This window comes from Panulirus ornatus, chromosome 30, assembly GCF_036320965.1.
Source record: "Panulirus ornatus isolate Po-2019 chromosome 30, ASM3632096v1, whole genome shotgun sequence".
Lineage (NCBI taxonomy): Eukaryota > Metazoa > Arthropoda > Malacostraca > Decapoda > Palinuridae > Panulirus > Panulirus ornatus.
In genome coordinates, this window is record NC_092253.1 from 9306300 (window position 1) to 9325004 (window position 18705).

Here is an 18705-nt window from a genome sequence, read left to right on the forward strand (position 1 = left end):
AACTTTTTCAGCCATTTTATGCTAGGCTGAACCCATTGCCATACCTCAAGACAGCGTATCCCTAATCTCAATAACAGATCATCACAAATGTGAGTAGAAGAAAGGAAAAGGAAACTCCAGAGATATTCCTAAGACAAAGGTAAAGTAGACTGAAGGAGAGAGTTTTTGGATGAGAGTGAGCTGATTGATGATACCAGGATGTTTTAAGCTGATTTGAATGTTGGATGATTTTGTGGGATTTTCAGGTGAGAATGAAGATGCCAGTTGGGGAGGGGGAACTTGACAGCTAGTACCAGCCACATTATGGCTGCAGTTAAAAAGTCTATACTTAGAATGTGCCACCAAGAGGACATGGTAGAGATATTAGAGAATATTGTATGGGACTAGGAAAAATAACAAATAACGATAGAGGAAGTAGACAAACTGATTAATGCTTACAATGGAGCATGACTGCCAAACAAACATAACTGGAAGATGCTCATAACTTGGGTCCACTTAAAAAATGGGTCTTCCAGGATAGGCAGAAGATGGAACAGGAAGGCAGGCAGACCAGTACACAATGAAGGGAAGGAGGGGCAAGAACAAGATCAATCTGAGTAATGCCACAAAGCAGAGTTCAGTAAAGAGGAGCAGAATCTGTGAATCCTGAATTAGATAGGCGAACCAAAATGTTTTAAAGTTATGGAGAACCCAAGTTATGCAGAGACAGGACAGTCGGGAAGTGTGTCAAGCAATGGACGAGACATAAAAAGGACTCAAATTATGCAAGATAGTAGTAATTTGATGAAAAGGCTGTTTATAGATACTGTTATAAAGAAGGGGGACATAGGTATGACTACAGGAGTTAATAGAAATGTTGGTACTACATAAGTGAGGGAAGTTATACAAATGAAGGTCATCAAACATAAGTAAATCCATGATGATCTTTGGGCTGAGAGAAAACCATTATTTGAATGATGGAGAAAAGGGAAGCCAGAGAAGGGGAGCATATTAGATAGCCACTCATTGCTATAGACTTCACAAATGTAGGTGAAGAAGTAAAAGAAGTTAGATGAATCGGGGTATACGGCCCAGACTCTAAGAGAAGATCATAGAGGATTAAATTTGATGTAGAGATGTGTGACCAAGAGGTGCTAATGCAGGCAATTAATCTTGCAATTGCAAAAAGGGAATAGTTTAAAGGAGTGTGTGTATGAAGCGACAAACCAAAGATAGGGAGAGAAAGAGTACAATACTACCTATAAATTCTTGCAGCAAGATTTTGCCATCCTCGCATGGCTAGTGTGAAGCTCTTACTACATGCCCTCGTGATTAATAAGACTGTTCTTTTCAACTGCCACTTGCATTACATAGTTTTCTATTCTCGTTCATCTGGGACTGATTCTAATCATGTTGAGAGAGAAAGAAAGAACCAGGCAAATGGCAAAAAACAAGAACTGGATGAATCCAGAGGAAAGGACAACCAGGAGAACTTAGCTTCTCATGGAAGTGGTGTTATGGAGATACAGGTTCTTTGAGTGTATACTGAGCACACAAGATTCAGAAGGGCTGAAGCACCACCATTTTTAGATCGTATCATTACACTCAGTAACATGGAACTTGAAAATACAGTATATAACATATCAGTTAGAAAAAGGGTATGATGTAATATTTTAGTTCATATATATGGTTTATGAGTACAATAAAAGATGAGATGAAATTAGACTTTGAAAGACTATATTACTATGGAAACTGGAGAGAATTAAGCAATTTCTTTGAGAGTAGAAAATGAGAAATGGAGTTCCTTGGCATAGCCAAAACATGTCTTTGTTGTGGAAGATTCTTTGAAATCTACAATTAATCTACAGGCATTCCTTAAGTTCTCAAGCACCTCACCTTCAGCCCTACTTATACTGAAAAACCTAATTAACCAATCAGCAACAATGTGATTTCAGTTCTTTAGAAATGCAACTGCTCTTCTGTCCATTCCAGTTGGTTTGCCACACTTTACCTTATGCAAAGCTTTCACACCTTCTTTACCTTTCACCATACCACATGTTATGCTTCTATTGATCTGTATACTTCCACATATCAAGTACCCCACATCTGCCACTATATCATCTAACACATTCAGCAGTCCTCCAAAATGCTCCATCCCCTCTTCACCTCATCTTTTCTTGTTACCAGATCCTTATCTGCTTTTCTCTGATGCTTCTAGTTGTCCTTACATATACCTCTTTCCAAAACATTTCTTATTCCCTAGAAGTTTGCCAGCCGATACTCTCCAACCCCATTCCTCATTTGCTGTTTTTTTCTTCTACACCTTTCACTTGACCTCCTGCCACATTCTCTTGATTATCTTTCAAACACTTGTTCTCCTTCCCTACAGGTAATACTTATACACCTTTTTCATTTTCACTAGCAACTTATCATTATTATTATTATCATTTTTATTATTTTTATATTATTTTTCATTATACTTTGTCGCTGTCTCCCGCGTTTGCGAGGTAGCGCAAGGAAACAGACGAAAGAAATGGCCCAACCCCCCCCCATACACATGTATATACATACGTCCACACACGCAAATATACATACCTACACAGCTTTCCATGGTTTACCCCAGACGCTTCACATGCCTTGATTCAATCCACTGACAGCACGTCAACCCCGGTATACCACATCGCTCCAATTCACTCTATTCCTTGCCCTCCTTTCACCCTCCTGCATGTTCAGGCCCCGATCACACAAAATCTTTTTCACTCCATCTTTCCACCCCCAATTTGGTCTCCCTCTTCTCCTCGTTCCCTCCACCTCCGACACATATATCCTCTTGGTCAATCTTTCCTCACTCATTCTCTCCATGTGCCCAAACCACTTCAAAACACCCTCTTCTGCTCTCTCAACCACGCTCTTTTTATTTCCACACATCTCTCTTACCCTTACATTACTCACTCGATCAAACCACCTCACACCTCACATTGTCCTCAAACATCTCATTTCCAGCACATCCATCCTCCTGTGCACAACTCTATCCATAGCCCACGCCTCGCAACCATACAACATTGTTGGAACCACTATTCCTTCAAACATACCCATTTTTGCTTTCCGAGATAATGTTCTCGACTTTCTGTTTCCCATTTTAGAAAGTTAATACAAGGAGGGGAGGATTATTATTATTATTGTTATTATGGATATTATTTTTATTGTTATTATTATTATTATTATTATTATTATTATTATTATTATTATTATTATCATTATTATCGTACTTGATCACCTTTTCCTATGTCAGTGATGTAGTGCTGGGAAACAGATGAAGAAAGACCATCTACTTATGTACATACATATACACACACACACATACATATACATATCAACATATACACATACACAAACATACATATATACACATGTATATATTCATACTTGCCATCATTCATTCCTGGTGCCAACCAACCCCACAGGAAACAGTATCATCACCCCATGTCAGCAAGGTAGTGCCAGGAAAACAGGCAAAAAATAGGCCACATTCGCACACATTCAGTCTGTAGTTATTATTATTATTATTATTTATTATTATTATTATTATTATTATTATTATTATTATTATTATTATTATCATTGTTATTATTATTATTATTATCATTGTTATTATTATTATTATTATTATTATTATTATTGTTGTTATTATTATTATTATTATTATTATTATTATTATACTCTCCATAATTTATCACTATTTCTGTAAACTTTCAATTTGAAAAATCTACCATCTTCCCAACCAAACCAAGCATGCTTGCTTGGCATTATCTACATTTCCAACAGTTATCTGTTCTGAATAGTCCTTCCCTCTTCTTTATATCTCCATTCACCTTCAACACATCTGTTGAAACTCTGATAAGTTTGCTCTTCACATTTCTATTGTTCCCTCTTCAAACTACACCTTTTTCTTATGATGTACCCTCTTTGCCTCAGTGTAAGTCATTGCATACCCTGTCTTGTTGATGACTTTTTTAAATGAAAATAGATCTGTTTATTTCATATTTTTATATTGTTATTGCCAAAATAATTCAGCTTTGAGCAAACCTTTTGTACCAAAGCAGTGTTATGTTTACACAAAACAGGCCAACGGCAATATTCCTTTTGCTCCTTGAAATGCATCTCATGCTTTCTAGGTTGGGGATCACTGAACAGCACAGACATTCATTCTTTTATTGGTGTATCTATTCCAATATGTACTTTTCCCATTGAGGTGCTGATTCATTTTCTTCCCAAATATTTTTCCATCCTCATTCTTCTACTATTTACAAACCTTTGCTTCTTTTGTACTGCCTTCTTCTATCCAAATCTCTCTTACTTTTATGTCATCTTTACTGCTTTTGGTACCTGCTTTGCTTCTGTTTTTACTTCTGTGTAACTCCCATCCAAAGCGCTGCTCCCTTTTTCAACTTTGAAACCCTTTTCTTTCTTTTTACTACCTTTTATCTATCTTACTTTTCCTATCATTACATGATTTGTACTTTTGTCATTATTTTTACTTATACCACCTTTTTACAGCAATGAATTTCCATAATGTCAGTCCATTTTTTGTTGCAAGCTTCTTTCTCAGCTCATTTTTCCTCTGATATTTGAATTATTGCATTTAGAGCTTTTCCCACATATTTCCAAATTTTTTTGTGATAGAATATTCAGATTCTCATTTAATACTTCATTCAGAGCTAATTATTATCTCATCTTTTATGTTCATTTCTGTTTAGACAATTTTCAATACCCACTAAATGGTTTTATCCTATACCTCCTCTCCAGCGATCTTCAGTATTCAGTATCATACAGTTGCATGGTGTTTGTTCATTAAGACTTCTCTTCACTCTTATCTGTTTACCACTGTTTAGCTCACCAGTATAATACTCTCTTACTGTCGTTTGTTTCTTATTTCTGTCATATCACATCTATAAATGATATACGTTGTGCCTGAGAAGTGTTTGTAATGATTTTTAAATGCGATTTCATAATACTTTACCTTTAACATTTACCTTTTATGCTGTTTTACTGTTATATCAAGCTAAATACTGTGGTGTGCCTTGTCAGATGCTTTTGCAAAATCAGGGAAGTTCACTTTCTTATTCATAGGACACCAGTCGGATATTTTCTCCATTTTCATGTATTCATTCAACAGGTCCACCATCACATTTCTTTTCTAAGTTACTCATTCCATCAGTGTTAATTCAAAAATTATGATTCAGCTCTGTGCTTGGATTATCTTCTTTTGTATATTCCAGTTTTACTGTTCCTACCTTTAGCCTTACTAACAGTAATTGAGAACAGGTTTACTTGTTCTCTTCCTTGCATTGTGTCCATCCGTCCATGTTGTTACACTTTCTTTTACCTGTCCCCCACATTTCTTTTGTTGATTGCCACTCTTGCCTGTTATTACACTTTTTTTTTAGTGTTTCCTTTATGGTTGTTTTCCTCAAATTTTTGATATCTAACCTTGTCTTGTCAGACATTTTGTGCTATTTACCCTCCCAGAACTCATCAAAGTGGTTTATGTTCCACTTACCAACTTGACAGATTGCTGTATTATTATTGCAAAAATATAAATGTATTTTTTTTTATTATAATTTGTCACCTTCACCCGCGCCAGCGAGGTAGCGCAAGGAAACAGACGAAAGAATGGCCCAGCCCATGTATATACATGTATTCACATAAATGCTCACACATGCACATATACATACCTATACATTTCAGTGTATACATACATATACATTTCATGTGTGGCGGGGTGGCAACAGGAACGAATAAAGGCAGCAAGTATAAATTATGTACATGTGTATATTTATTCATTTTATTATACTTTGTCGCTGTCTCCCGCGTTAGCGAGGTAGTGCAAGGAAACAGACAAAAGAATGGCCCAACCCACCCACATATACATGTATATACATACACGTCCACACACGCACATATACATACCTATACATCTCAACGTATACATATATATACACACACAGACATATGCATATATACACATGTACATAATTCATACTGTCTTCCCTTATTCATTCCCATTGCCACCCCTCCACTCATGAAAAGAAAACCCCCTCCAACCGCATGTGCGCGAGGTAGTGCTAGGAAAAGACAGCAAAGGCCACATTCATTCACACTCAGTCTCTAGCTGTCATGTGTAATGCACCGAAACCACAGCTCCCTTTCCACATCCTGGCCCCACAAAACTTTGCATGATTTACCTCTGACACTTCACATGCCCTGGTTCAATCATTGACAGCACATGGACCCCGGTATACCACATCATTCCAATTCACTCTGTTCCTTGCACGCCTTTTACCCTCTTGTATGTTCAGGCCCCGACCTCTCAAAAATTTTTTTTTTTATATGTACATGAATTCTCTGTACCATTCCTTCATACTTCCAGAGGTAGAGGAGCAGAAGCTTCCAGACAATGCCGAATGCTTGCCAGGGTCCCGCTGGATGAATGACTGTAACTGGTGTTCATGTACAGAAACTGGAATACCAATTTGCTCATTAATGGCTTGTGTACCAGGTATGTTATTTAGTCCACTTCTATTAGTAGTGTATTTTTGCTAGAGTATTAATGAATGGCTATATAGATACTATAGACTGCAGACATTTTTTTCTTCCATATTGTTGATTAAGGTTAATTTGGTACAGAAATGCAAAAGTTGTGTGATTTTTATGAAAGAGCTTAGTCTTGTTGTTTCTAATTTTCTGTAGTAATTTATATTTTATACAAGATTTCATTAAACCCCTTGTTTTTATACCTTTATGTTGTATTTCCAAAAAAGTCTTAGAAATGATTTCAATAAAAAAGATTTTGGATAATATAAAGATCAGACTTAAGCATGCAATCATGAAGTCAGGGAGGACAACTACATGTTTGTCTTGTTTCCCCTTTTTTGCCCGTTTGAAAATGAGTTTTGTTTATTGAATTCTTCTGTGCTCTTTTGATTAGAAATACTTGCTAAAAGTGTGAGTATGGCTTCCCAGCAATGTATTCTTGGAGAGGGAGGTGAACAGTTTTTGCCAGATTTAGTGTTAAAGTCAGAGTATGGTATATGTTACCTATTTATGATAGTATAGGAACAGTCACAAAACTATTTGACCATTTCTATTGCCATTTCATCAACAGGGTTTGAGCCAGAAGCTGGGGAGCCAACATGTGATAGCGGTTCTAGGTGGAAGATGGATGACTGCAATTGGTGCACTTGTCGAAATGGAGTTCAAGCTTGTACCAAAAGAATGTGTCGTCGTAAGTTTATATAATTTTTCACTTTCAGTATTATCAGAGTTTAAAATGTGTTACTGTAGTAATTCTCTTAGTGGGTTATTGTGTGCACAGTGTTCAAACTCAAGATGCAAAGTCTTTTGAAGTTACATGTGTCAGGAATTATACACAGGTTGAGCATCCAAATCCGAAAATCCAAAATCTGAAATGCTCCAAAAGTTGAATCTTTTTGAGTGGCAACATGACATTATAAGTTGATGGGCTATGATGCTTCGTTGGCAACAGTTTGTTACAAACCATCATCACCACCAGACCTATGTGCATTGCTCTGTGTTTTATGCTTATTTCCTGCTCTGTGTGGATAAGTATAAGAAAATGATTGCTTATCAGTAGCATGTAAATTCAGGGTCAGGAATGAAGGTAATGCCAAACAACCACAAATTGCCTACATGGGCAGCTGACATTGTGACACCTTAGTTTTCTGATGTTACAGTGTTACATAAACTTTGTTTCATGCAAAAAATTATTAAAGATATTGTATACATTACTTTCAGGCTATGTGCTTAAGCTGTATGTGAAACATACCCCAATGTTTCGACTGTTCAGTGGTCTTCCTCAGGAGATACTGACTCCAGCATTTGGCAGAACCATGTTCCCAGCAAGTGATGGTCATCCAGTCGGATGCCTTGGCATGTTGCTCTCTGATTGGATCGCTTGTTCTGCTTCCTCCACCCGTTCACAGCGATCTCCGCTGCCTTATGTGACCAGTAGATGAGCCCAGACTTTGTGTTAATGTTGTTTTTAATCCCTTCCTCTAGGTAAGCTCTCACACTATCACTAATCAGTCAACGCCAATGCAACTACAGACAAATGACAAACTGTTTAGTGATAGTGTGAGAACTTACCTAGAGGAAGGGATGAAGATCAATGTTAACACAAGTCTGGGTTCATCTGCTGTTCTCATCAGGTAGCAGAGATCACTTCAAACAGGCGAAGGCAGCAGGGCAAGTGACCTAATCAGAGAGTGACACGCCAGTGCATTTGACCAGGTGACCTTCATTTGCTGAGGAACACAGTTTGCCGAATGCTGGAATCAGTATCTCATGAAAAAGACCATTGAACAAATAGAGACATTGAAGTATGTCTCAACTCTAACCCAATTTATTTCATACCATCCTGTTTTCCACATATATCCAAAAAATCCAAAATCCAAAACACTTCTGGTCCCAGGCATTCCGTAATAGGGATACTCAACCTGTATTGATGTAAGACTTTGCCCGTAACATTGTCAGATCTGCAAAACTTGCATTGGTGTTACATACAATAAAATACCTTTTGTATTGAGCTCTCAAAGTAGATGAGTTTGTAAAGACAGAGAGCAAGAGTGTGAGAGATTGATTGGTTTAGCTTTTTTAACATTTATATGCCAAAACCCAAGATGAAGTGCCTCAGGAGTAGCAGAATACTGTAACCACTTTCCCATTTGCTCCCTTCACCGATGTTCCCATTTAATCTCTTGTTTTTCACTTACTGTTAATCTCCTTCCAAGACATCATATTATCTCTAAAGTTTACTGACACTCACTCACTCACTTCACGAGGTAGCACCAGGAGCAGACTTAAGAAAATGCCTCTTTCTCCCACATCCTTTCTCTAGCTGTCATATGTAATGCCCTAAAACCACTTACTTCCGCCCTAGGAGTACCTTCTAAATATTTTTAAGGTTACTGTGGCTCTCAAAAAGCTGGCCACTTCCTCTACAACTCCTGAGCATCAGCTCTGTGCATGCCATCACCCTCTCAGTCATCACCATTCTTTACAACTTATCAAGTATACAGATTATACCTATGCCTGTAATTTGAACATTCACTTTTGGCACTGTGCAGGTGTATCTTCTGACTTTTAATCTGCTTTTAATCCAATCATTTCATTTTGGTGTCATCAGGAAAGCCTTATGCTGTGCTTTCTTTTACTTTGCTGTCTGTGTCTGATGTCATTATCATAAAGATTATTGAGGCTAATGCCATTCATTTTTCCATGGGATGCCTCTGATTGACCTTCAAACATGGTTCCAATTTCCATGTGATGCCTCTGATACACCATCTTCAGACATGGTTCCATTTTCCATGTGATGCCTCAGATAGACCATCTTCAGACATGGTTCCATTTTCTCCTTTCAACTTTCAGTTAGTTAGAAACTATTTAATTCATTTTATGGTCTTGCTCTTAATGATTTGTTGAGCTAATCCCCGTAGTAAAAATTTTGAAAAAGAGAAAGGTGCTACTGTAGTCCATCAGCATGTGGTCACACTGCATTGGAGAAGTCACCGTGGGCAGTATCAGGAATGAAAGGAAAGTTGGACAGTCTTGGCAAGGATGTTCTTGCTCTAAAGAAGTCCAGCATTTCCATGTTCTTGCGCAAAGTGTAGCCTTGAAGCTGCAGGAGCCCCATAGAAGTAGTCTTGGGGTTCCTGCCTCATGATGCCATTATACTTTCAGAGGAGCGAGATGTCCTTGCAAACCTCCCTGATGATGCTGTATGTGTGCCAGGATCCCGTTGGAAGTTGGATTGCAACTGGTGTAATTGTGTTGGTAATGGAACCAGCTTATGTACATTAAGGGGTTGCTTGCCAGGTATGTTGGCCTCTTCATCTCTTTGCTTTTGTGCAACTGTTGTCAAATATTCTTCAGGGCCATTGACTTCATTGGAACTGATGAACAACTGTATAGATATCAAATACATAAGACATAGGGATAACATCTGTGATCATCTAAGTGCAATACACAGCCTGAGATTTGGGGAACATAAATATATTTGATAAAGATATACCCATAATAGCAATCCACTTGGCTGTTGGAATTTTAAATGGCTTGTTAATGTTCTGACCAATGAAATGTCTGTATTGCTTATTTTTATAAGTAGTCATTGTGCTTTCACTGTAGTTTTGAAATGAATCATGGTAGCATTGGCTTTGACAAATGTTAATTGTAAAGTATGACTGATTTATTAAATTTGTTTTCATTGATTATTGAATACCTTCATCAAAGCACTTAATCAATCCAGTAAGTTTGTCTGGCCATGGTAATCACTTTAAGAGGGAAATCACTTTTTGCCAAATTTATGGGCTGAAAAAAAGACTGTAGTTTTTTTATTTGATTTTGCTCATTTTTCTTAGGCCCACATAAATGTGTAAACTGTCATGTAAGATTTCTCTGCCTTGTTCATCAACAGGGTATAACCCAGAACCTGGGACGCCATCTTGTGAGGGCAATTCTATGTGGAAGGTTGATGACTGTAACTGGTGCAAATGTGCTGGTGGTTCATCATTGTGCACCAAAAGAATATGTTGTAAGTTTATAATGCCTTTGTTAGTCTTTGTTAGTCTTGTATCCTGTATTATACAGGGGTGTAAGGTTTCCAGAATTTCCCATATTTTATTCTCTGTTATGGATTTGGTCATTTGTAATATTCATAATGAAGCATTCATTCACAGCACAGCTATCTACCTATCTATCTATATCTCCAGTACCTCTTCCCTTTGCGGAAGATGAAAGCCGGCAAGGCAGCAGGTTTGGATGGTATTGCAGTGGAATTTATTAAAAAAGGGGGTGACTGTGTTATTGACTGGTTGGTAAGGTTATTTAATGTATGTATGACTCATGGTGAGGTGCCTGAGGATTGGCAGAATGCGTGCATAGTGCCATTGTACAAAGGCAAAGGGGATAAGAGTGAGTGCTCAAATTACAGAGGTATAAGTTTGTTGAGTATTCCTGGTAAATTATATGGGAGGGTATTGATTGAGAGGGTGAAGGCATGTACAGAGCATCAGATTGGGGAAGAGCAGTGTGGTTTCAGAAGTGGTAGAGGATGTGTGGATCAGGTGTTTGCTTTGAAGAATGTATGTGAGAAACACTTAGAAAAGCAAATGGATTTGTATGTAGCATTTATGGATCTGGAGAAGACATATGATAGAGTTGATAGAGATGCTCTGTGGAAGGTATTAAGAATATATGGTGTGGGAGGCAAGTTGTTAGAAGCAGTAAAAAGTTTTTATCGAGGATGTAAGGCATGTGTACGTGTAGGAAGAGAGGAAAGTGATTGGTTCTCGGTGAATGTAGGTTTGCGGCAGGGGTGTGTGATGTCTCCATGGTTGTATAATTTGTTTATGGATGGGGTTGTTAGGGAGGTGAATGCAAGAGTTTTGGAAAGAGGGGCAAGTATGAAGTCTGTTGGGGATGAGAGAGCTTGGGAAGTGAGTCAGTTGTTGTTCACTGATGATACAGCGCTGGTGGCTGATTCATGTGAGAAACTGCAGAAGCTAGTGACTGAGTTTGGTAAAGTGTGTGAAAGAAGAAAGTTAAGAGTAAATGTGAATAAGAGCAAGGTTATTAGGCACAGTAGGGTTGAGGGTCAAGTCAATTGGGAGGTAAGTTTGAATGGAGAAAAACTGGAGGAAGTAAAGTGTTTTAGATATCTGGGAGTGGATCTGGCAGCGGATGGAACCATGGAAGCGGAAGTGGATCATAGGGTGGGGAAGGGGGCGAAAATCCTGGGAGCCTTGAAGAATGTGTAGAAGTCGAGAACATTATCTCGGAAAGCAAAAATGGGTATGTTTGAAGGAATAGTGGTTCCAACAATGTTGTATGGTTGCGAGGCGTGGGCTATGGATAGAGTTGTGCGCAGGAGGATGGATGTGCTGGAAATGAGATGTTTGAGGACAATGTGTGGTGTGAGGTGGTTTGATCGAGTAAGTAACGTAAGGGTAAGAGAGATGTGTGGAAATAAAAAGAGCGTGGTTGAGAGAGCAGAAGAGGGTGTTTTGAAATGGTTTGGGCACATGGAAAGAATGAGTGAGGAAAGATTGACCAAGAGGATATATGTGTCAGAGGTGGAGGGAACGAGGAGAAGTGGGAGACCAAATTGGAGGTGGAAAGATAGAGTGAAAAAGATTTTGTGTGATCGGGGCCTGAACATGCAGGAGGGTGAAAGGCATGCACAAGATAGAATGAATTGGAATTATGTGGTATAATGGGGTTGGCATGCTCCCAGTGGACTGAACCAGGGCATGTGAAACCATAGAATAGTCTGTGGGGCCTGGATGGAGATAAAGAGCTGTGATTTCTATGCAATACACATGACATCTCTAGAATGGATGTGACTGGATGTGGCCTTTTTTCGTCTGTTTCTGGTGCTACCTCTGCTGGCACAGGAGGCAGTGATCAAATAAGTGAGCTAGGAAAGGAGACTTGTGTGAGGAAGTACCAGGAGAGATTGAATGTAGAATGGCATAAGATGAGAGCAAATAATGTTCGGGGAGTGGGTGAAGAATGGGATGTATTTAAGGAAGCAGTGATGGCTTGCGCAAAAGATGCCTGTGGCATGAGAAAGGTGGGAGATGGGCAGAATAGAAAGGGTAGTGAGTGGTGGGATAAAGAAGTAAGATTGTTACTGAAAGAGAAGAGAGAGACATTTGGATGATTTTTGCAGGGAGATAGTGCAAATGACTGGAGATGTATAGATGAAAGAGACAGGTCAAGAGAGAGGTGCAAGAGGTGAAAAAGAGGGCAAATGAGAGTTGGGGTGAGAGAGTATCATTAAATTTTAGGGAGAATAAAAAGATGTTTTGGAAGGAGGTAAATGAATTGCGTAAGACAAGAGAACAAATGGGAACATCGGTGTAAGGGGCTAATGGGGAGGTAATAACAAGTAGTGGCTTTGTGAGAAGGAGACGGAGTGAGTATTTTGAGGGTTTGTTGATGGAGTGACAGATATAGGAAGTTTTGGTTGAGATGGTGTACAAAGTGAGAGGACAGGAATAATGGTTTTGGTAAACAAAGAAGACATAGTGAAAACTTTGCAGAAGATGAAAGCTGGCAAGATGGCAGGTTTGGGTGGTATTGCAGTGGAATTTATTAAAAAGGGGGTGACTATGTTGTTTACTGGTTGATGAGAATATTCAATGTATGTATGGCTCATGGTGAGGTGCCTGAGGATTGGCGGAATGCATTCATAGTGCCAATGTAAAAAAGCAAAGGGGATAAAGGTGAGTGCTCAAATTACAGAGGTATAAGATTGTTGAGTATTCCTGGGAAATTATATGGGAGGGTATTGATTGAGAGGGTAAAGGCATATACAGAGCATCAGATTGGAGAAGAGCAATGTGGTTTCAGAAGTGGTAGAGGATGTGTGGATCAGGTGTGTGCTTTGAAGGATGTATGTGAGAAATACTTAGAAAAACAGATGGATTTGTATGTAGCATTTATGGATCTGGAGAAGGCATACAACAGAGTTGATAGAGATGCTCTGAGGAAGGTATTAAGAGTAAATGGTGTAGGAGGTAAGTTGCTAGAAGCACTGAAAAGTTTTTATCAAGGATGTAAGGCATGTGTACGAGTAGGAAGAGAGGAAAGTGATTGGTTCCCAGTCAAATTTCGGTTTGCAGCAAGGGTGCGTGATGTCTCCATGGTTGTTTAATTTGTTTATGGATGGGGTTGGTAGGGAGGTGAATGCAAGAGTTTTGGATAGAGGGCAAGTATGCAGTCTGTTGTGAATGAGAGGGCTTGGAAAGTGAATCGGTTGTTGTTTGCTGATGATACAGTGCTATTGACTGATTCAGGTGAGAAACTGCAGAAGCTAGTGACTGAGTTTGGTGAAGTGTGTGAAAGAAGAAAGCGAATAAGAGCAAGGTTATTAGGTACAGTAGGGTTGAGGGACAAGTCAATTGGGAGGTAAGTTTGAATGGAGAAAAACTGGAGGAAGTGAAGTTTTTTGATATCCGTGAGTGGATTTAGCCGTGGATGGAACCATGGAAGCGGAAGTGAGTCATAGGGTGGGGAGGGAGCAAAGGCTCTTGGAGTGTTGAAGAATGTGTGGAAGGCGAGAACGTTATCTCAGAGAGCAGAAATGGGTATGTTTGAAGGAATAGTGGTTCCAACAATGTTGTATGGTTGCAAGGTGTGGGCTATCGATAGAGTTGTGTCTTTCTTTGCCTGTTTTCTAGCGCTAGCTCACTGATTTGGGAAATGGCAATCAAATATAAAAAACTTTTTCAATTTTATTCTTCATAACATTGCCCAGCCTGTTTTTTGCCTCATGGCATTTAGATTCATTCTTCCCATTTCTTTCAGCCTCTGAACAAAACGAACCTGAATGCCAAGGGGATCCTGAAAGTAGCTACTGGAGGGTTGCATGCAACAGATGCCGATGTTTGAATGGGAAACCAAGTTGCACTCGAAAATTATGTCCATCTGGTATGTACTTGCTCTCTAATAGTCCTTTCAAGAGTACAGCATCTTTCTTTAGATACACAGGTTGAATTAATCCATCCTTGTTGATGATTTTAAGTTAATGGAAAATTTTGTATTCTATCACCATTTTTCTTTTTGTGAGAGTATAAGCTTACTAGTCAAGAAGATTCACCTAATCCTAGGCAATTACCACAGTGTTTGTAAAGATATGCCTTTATTTAGAATATTTACTCTTGCCTTTAATGCATGTTGAAATGTGATATACTTAATCTTATAATTTCTTTCCTAACCAATGATATTTCAAAATGATCTTTGTACTCGATATCGCCAATCCATTCATATTGATTCACATCATTAGTATACTATTATTCTCGGTTCATGTTCTTATATTTTTATTATCTAACTTCATTCATATTTTCATCAATTGGATAAATTCATACAGGAAATTTGCAGAACTGGATTCTTCAACCCTCTAAAGTAGCAAATGACAATGATGCCCAAAATGCTTAGGGTAGACTTTGTACCATTCTCTCATATTTGCTCACATGAAGTGCTTGTTCTTTACAATATAGGCTAGTAATACCTAGAGACATTGAGAAGAAGGAAAAGAACTGCAGCCTGGAATTGATGATGTTAAATGTTAATGGAAAATATGAAAAAGTCCTCAACTACTTCTGAAACCACACTGCTCCTATTCTGCATATGCCTTCACCCTCTCATCAATACCCTCTTGTGCAATTTTCCAGGTATCCTCAACAAACTTATGCCTCTGTTGTGTGAATACTCACCAATATCTACTTTGCCTATGTACATTGGCACTATACATGCATTCCACCAATCCTCAGGCACTTCACCGTGATCCATACATACACTGAATATCCTTACCAACCCAATCAAAAACACAGTCACCTCCTTTCTTAATTCATTCAACTGCAACACCTTCCACTCCCTCTGCCTTGCTGGATTTTGTCTTCCACAAGGGTTTCACCACCTCTTCACTCTTCACCAAACCATCCTCCCTAACTCTCTCACCTCACACACCACCCCAACCAAAATATCCAACATCTGCCACTCTATCATCAAGCTTATTTAACAATCCATCAAAATACTCTCTCCATCTCCTCCTCACTCTATCTCTACATGTTATCACTTCTCCCCCTTTCCCCCTTCACTGATGTTCCCTTTTGTTCACTTGTCTTTCACACATTTCACACTCCTTCCAAAACATCTTTTTACCCTCCATAAAGTTTATTGATACTCATTGATCCTAACTCTCATTTGCCCTCTTTTTCAACCCCTGCATCTTCCTCTTGACCTCTTGCCATTTTCTCTTACATCTCCCAGTCATTTGCACTCCTTCCTTGCAAGTTAATATTCAAAGGAATGTAGAATTTTTTTAACTAGATATGAAGAATTCTTGGGATAGGGGAATAAGAATGAATATCTTGCATGCTGTAATTGGTGACTAACAGACAGAAGCAAGGGGTTGGAAATCTTCCTTTAACATATTAGTTTTGAAAAACAGGAGAAGAAAGAAACAAGCAAGATTTTTTTTCTTGAAGACTCAAGCTTGAATGTCTTCATGTGCCTTGACATATCCTTGATGAAAACAGGGAGAGAGATATTATGTTAGATGATAAGAGAGATTTGGATGTTTTAGTAGTTGTAGGCAGCCAATGATCTAGAAGATATATAACTAGTACTACCTGCCTGGATATTGGAAGGGTTAGTAACAGCTGCATGGTGAGCCAGCACTTCAGTGGTTGTCAAGTTGCACTCCTCTAACCCAGATAGCTGTTTTCTCTTTCTGCCTCACCCACAAATGGACTACTGGTATTCAGTCCACAAACATAGAATCTTTCTTTGTGACACAACACTTGAAAACACCTAACTCAGCTCACTCTTTGTAAATCTAGATTTTCCTGTGGTGAGTGCTATGTGCTAGCCTTGCCTTTTGGCAAAATGATAGGAGCAATAGATAGAAGGAATGGGTAGAAACATTTAGGTTAGAGCATTTGGTAGAAACATTAGAAGTAGTCAGTTGGAACATTAGGTAGGAGCCTCTGGAAACACTGTAGTAGACTTGCCCTCTGCCAGTGGCCTGTTAAGGGTGAGGCACTAAATGCTACGAAGTGGCACTTGAGTTTACTGGTTATGGAGGCTCTGTTGCCATGGCCACCCCCTTGAGGGAGTTCCAGTTGGGAACAGATATCAGAAATATTGATAGATAGATAGAAATGTTTGAAGATGATATGTAGTTTGAGTTGGGTTTTTCTTGTAATGAAGGAAAGTTTAAGAGTGAAGTTTGGTAATAGATGCTGTCTGATGTAAAGAGCTAACCAGGTTGTACTCAGATAACTTGAACATATGGAGAGAATGAGTGTAGAAAGATGGACTAAGGGAATGCATGTGTCAGAAGTTCAGATGTGAAGGGAGTGAGGGAGGCTTTGGGGTACTAGGGCCTAAACATTCAGGAGAGTGAAAGGTGTGATGTGCTTGGGATAGAATGAATTCGACTGTTGTGGTATATAGGGAGCACTATTCTTTCAGTAGACTGAGTTAGGGCATATGAAGCAATTACTGTAAACATTAGACTTGGTTGTAGATGGTAGGTGCTGGCTTCAGTATATTATACTTGACAGCTAGACAGTCAATATCTGCAAACAAGGCAGTTGTTTGTTTGCTCCTGATCTTATCTCACTAAGGTTGGTGAAATGATTAGGTATTAAAAGTAAGTAATCAAATGAGTTTCTGAGATTTTTCAGTGTTCTTGGTTTTATTTAGATGTGATTTGTACTCATCTTTCATTAGCAGTACAATACAAAGTTTATGTACACTTGCTTATTCAGTTAGTATCTTGCATAAGTTGTTATGGAACCAAGGGCTTTATGTTGATAGTGCAGATCTGGTGATTGGGTTTGATCAGGACAAAAAGGTGCGATTTATTCACATATGATATTTTGGAGACAGGGAAGTAAGAACATGAACATGCATCTTCTGCTCATTATAAGAGGATTAATAGGGGTGGAAGCTAGATGCTGGAAACCCTGCCCTCTTTTTATAGTCACTTTATAAACAGGAATAAAAAAGAGACAAAGGAGGATTGCTCCTCCAAGGTTTATTCACCTGTTTGGTGCTACCTTGCTTTGGTAGGAAATAATGGACCGGTGCAAAAAGATAGATGGTATCTGTAGTTCAGTGAAAAATCTTTTACCATGTCAGATTGCTTGTTATCTGTTAATGCTGATGTTTTACTTTTTAACTAATAAGTCCCATTATATTTTTCTCAGATTTTCAAGAACGATTTGCTGACGCTCCAGACTGTGAGGGTACTGCAAGTTGGAAGGATGATTGTAACACCTGTAATTGTGTTAATGGCAGTGCAGTGTGTACCTCAAAGCACTGTGGTTAGTACAGAAAACTTCATTAGCATGAGAAATTGGCTTATTTACACTAATGTACTTTGATGTGAACAGCTGTTCTTGGTAGTATGAGAGTGCTAAATAGAGGTATGAAAAACGTGCACTCACCAATATGATTTTTACCCTGTTCATTTAACCTACTACTCATTGCAGCCTACTTTTACTATCATGAGACAGATAGGAGAAATAATATATATAATAAAGAATAAAAAACATTTCAGCATGAATAACAAAAAATTTTGTACATATCCAGAATACCACTCTGTATGTTAGAGTGGCTTGTGCAAAAGGCATTTCCAGACAATGTGCTTTCTGTATTAACTTTTGAAAAAATACTTTTCATGTTTTGCTCCTGAAATTGAATTCTTATGCATGAATATATGCTTTTATTTTGTAGCAGTTTGTATTTTTATGCATGAATATTTGAAAGAATGCTTGTACATTAAAGATGTGTAGGGCTGCTTTTGTTCTTTTAGCATGGTGACCCTAAAGTTAAGTGTGATACAGGAATCTCATGAAAATCTCTACTTTTTGTTTGTCTGCATTTGGCATGTGAAGTTCCAAGAAATAAAGTAGGTTTGATTTAAGAAAATGAAAATGGATTTAGAAATTTATGTTCACCTATTTTATTTCCTACCTTAAATAGTATCTCTACAAATTCTAATGTTTAAAGTATTTATGAAAGCCTGCATACTGGTTTACTTATATACATGAAGGAAACTTTCTAGATGTTCAGAGAAAATAGAAGACACTTTGTTGTCTTAAACTTATAATGGTTTAGATGTTGATGAGTATT

General features: G+C 38.3%; 1 protein-coding gene across 4 annotated transcripts in view; it reads left to right on the forward strand.

Moving 5' to 3' along the window:
• Window positions 1–18705, forward strand: part of LOC139758397 (uncharacterized) — a 135936-nt gene that overhangs the window by 21316 nt on the left and 95915 nt on the right. For all 4 annotated transcript variants that reach the window (XM_071679751.1, XM_071679752.1, XM_071679753.1 and 1 more), the window contains exons 6-11: window positions 6410–6538; window positions 7145–7264; window positions 9739–9873; window positions 10472–10588; window positions 14368–14490; window positions 17778–17894. In XM_071679751.1, the coding sequence (XP_071535852.1) occupies window positions 6410–6538; window positions 7145–7264; window positions 9739–9873; window positions 10472–10588; window positions 14368–14490; window positions 17778–17894 (741 nt within the window). The remainder of the gene's footprint in view (window positions 1–6409; window positions 6539–7144; window positions 7265–9738; window positions 9874–10471; window positions 10589–14367; window positions 14491–17777; window positions 17895–18705) is intronic.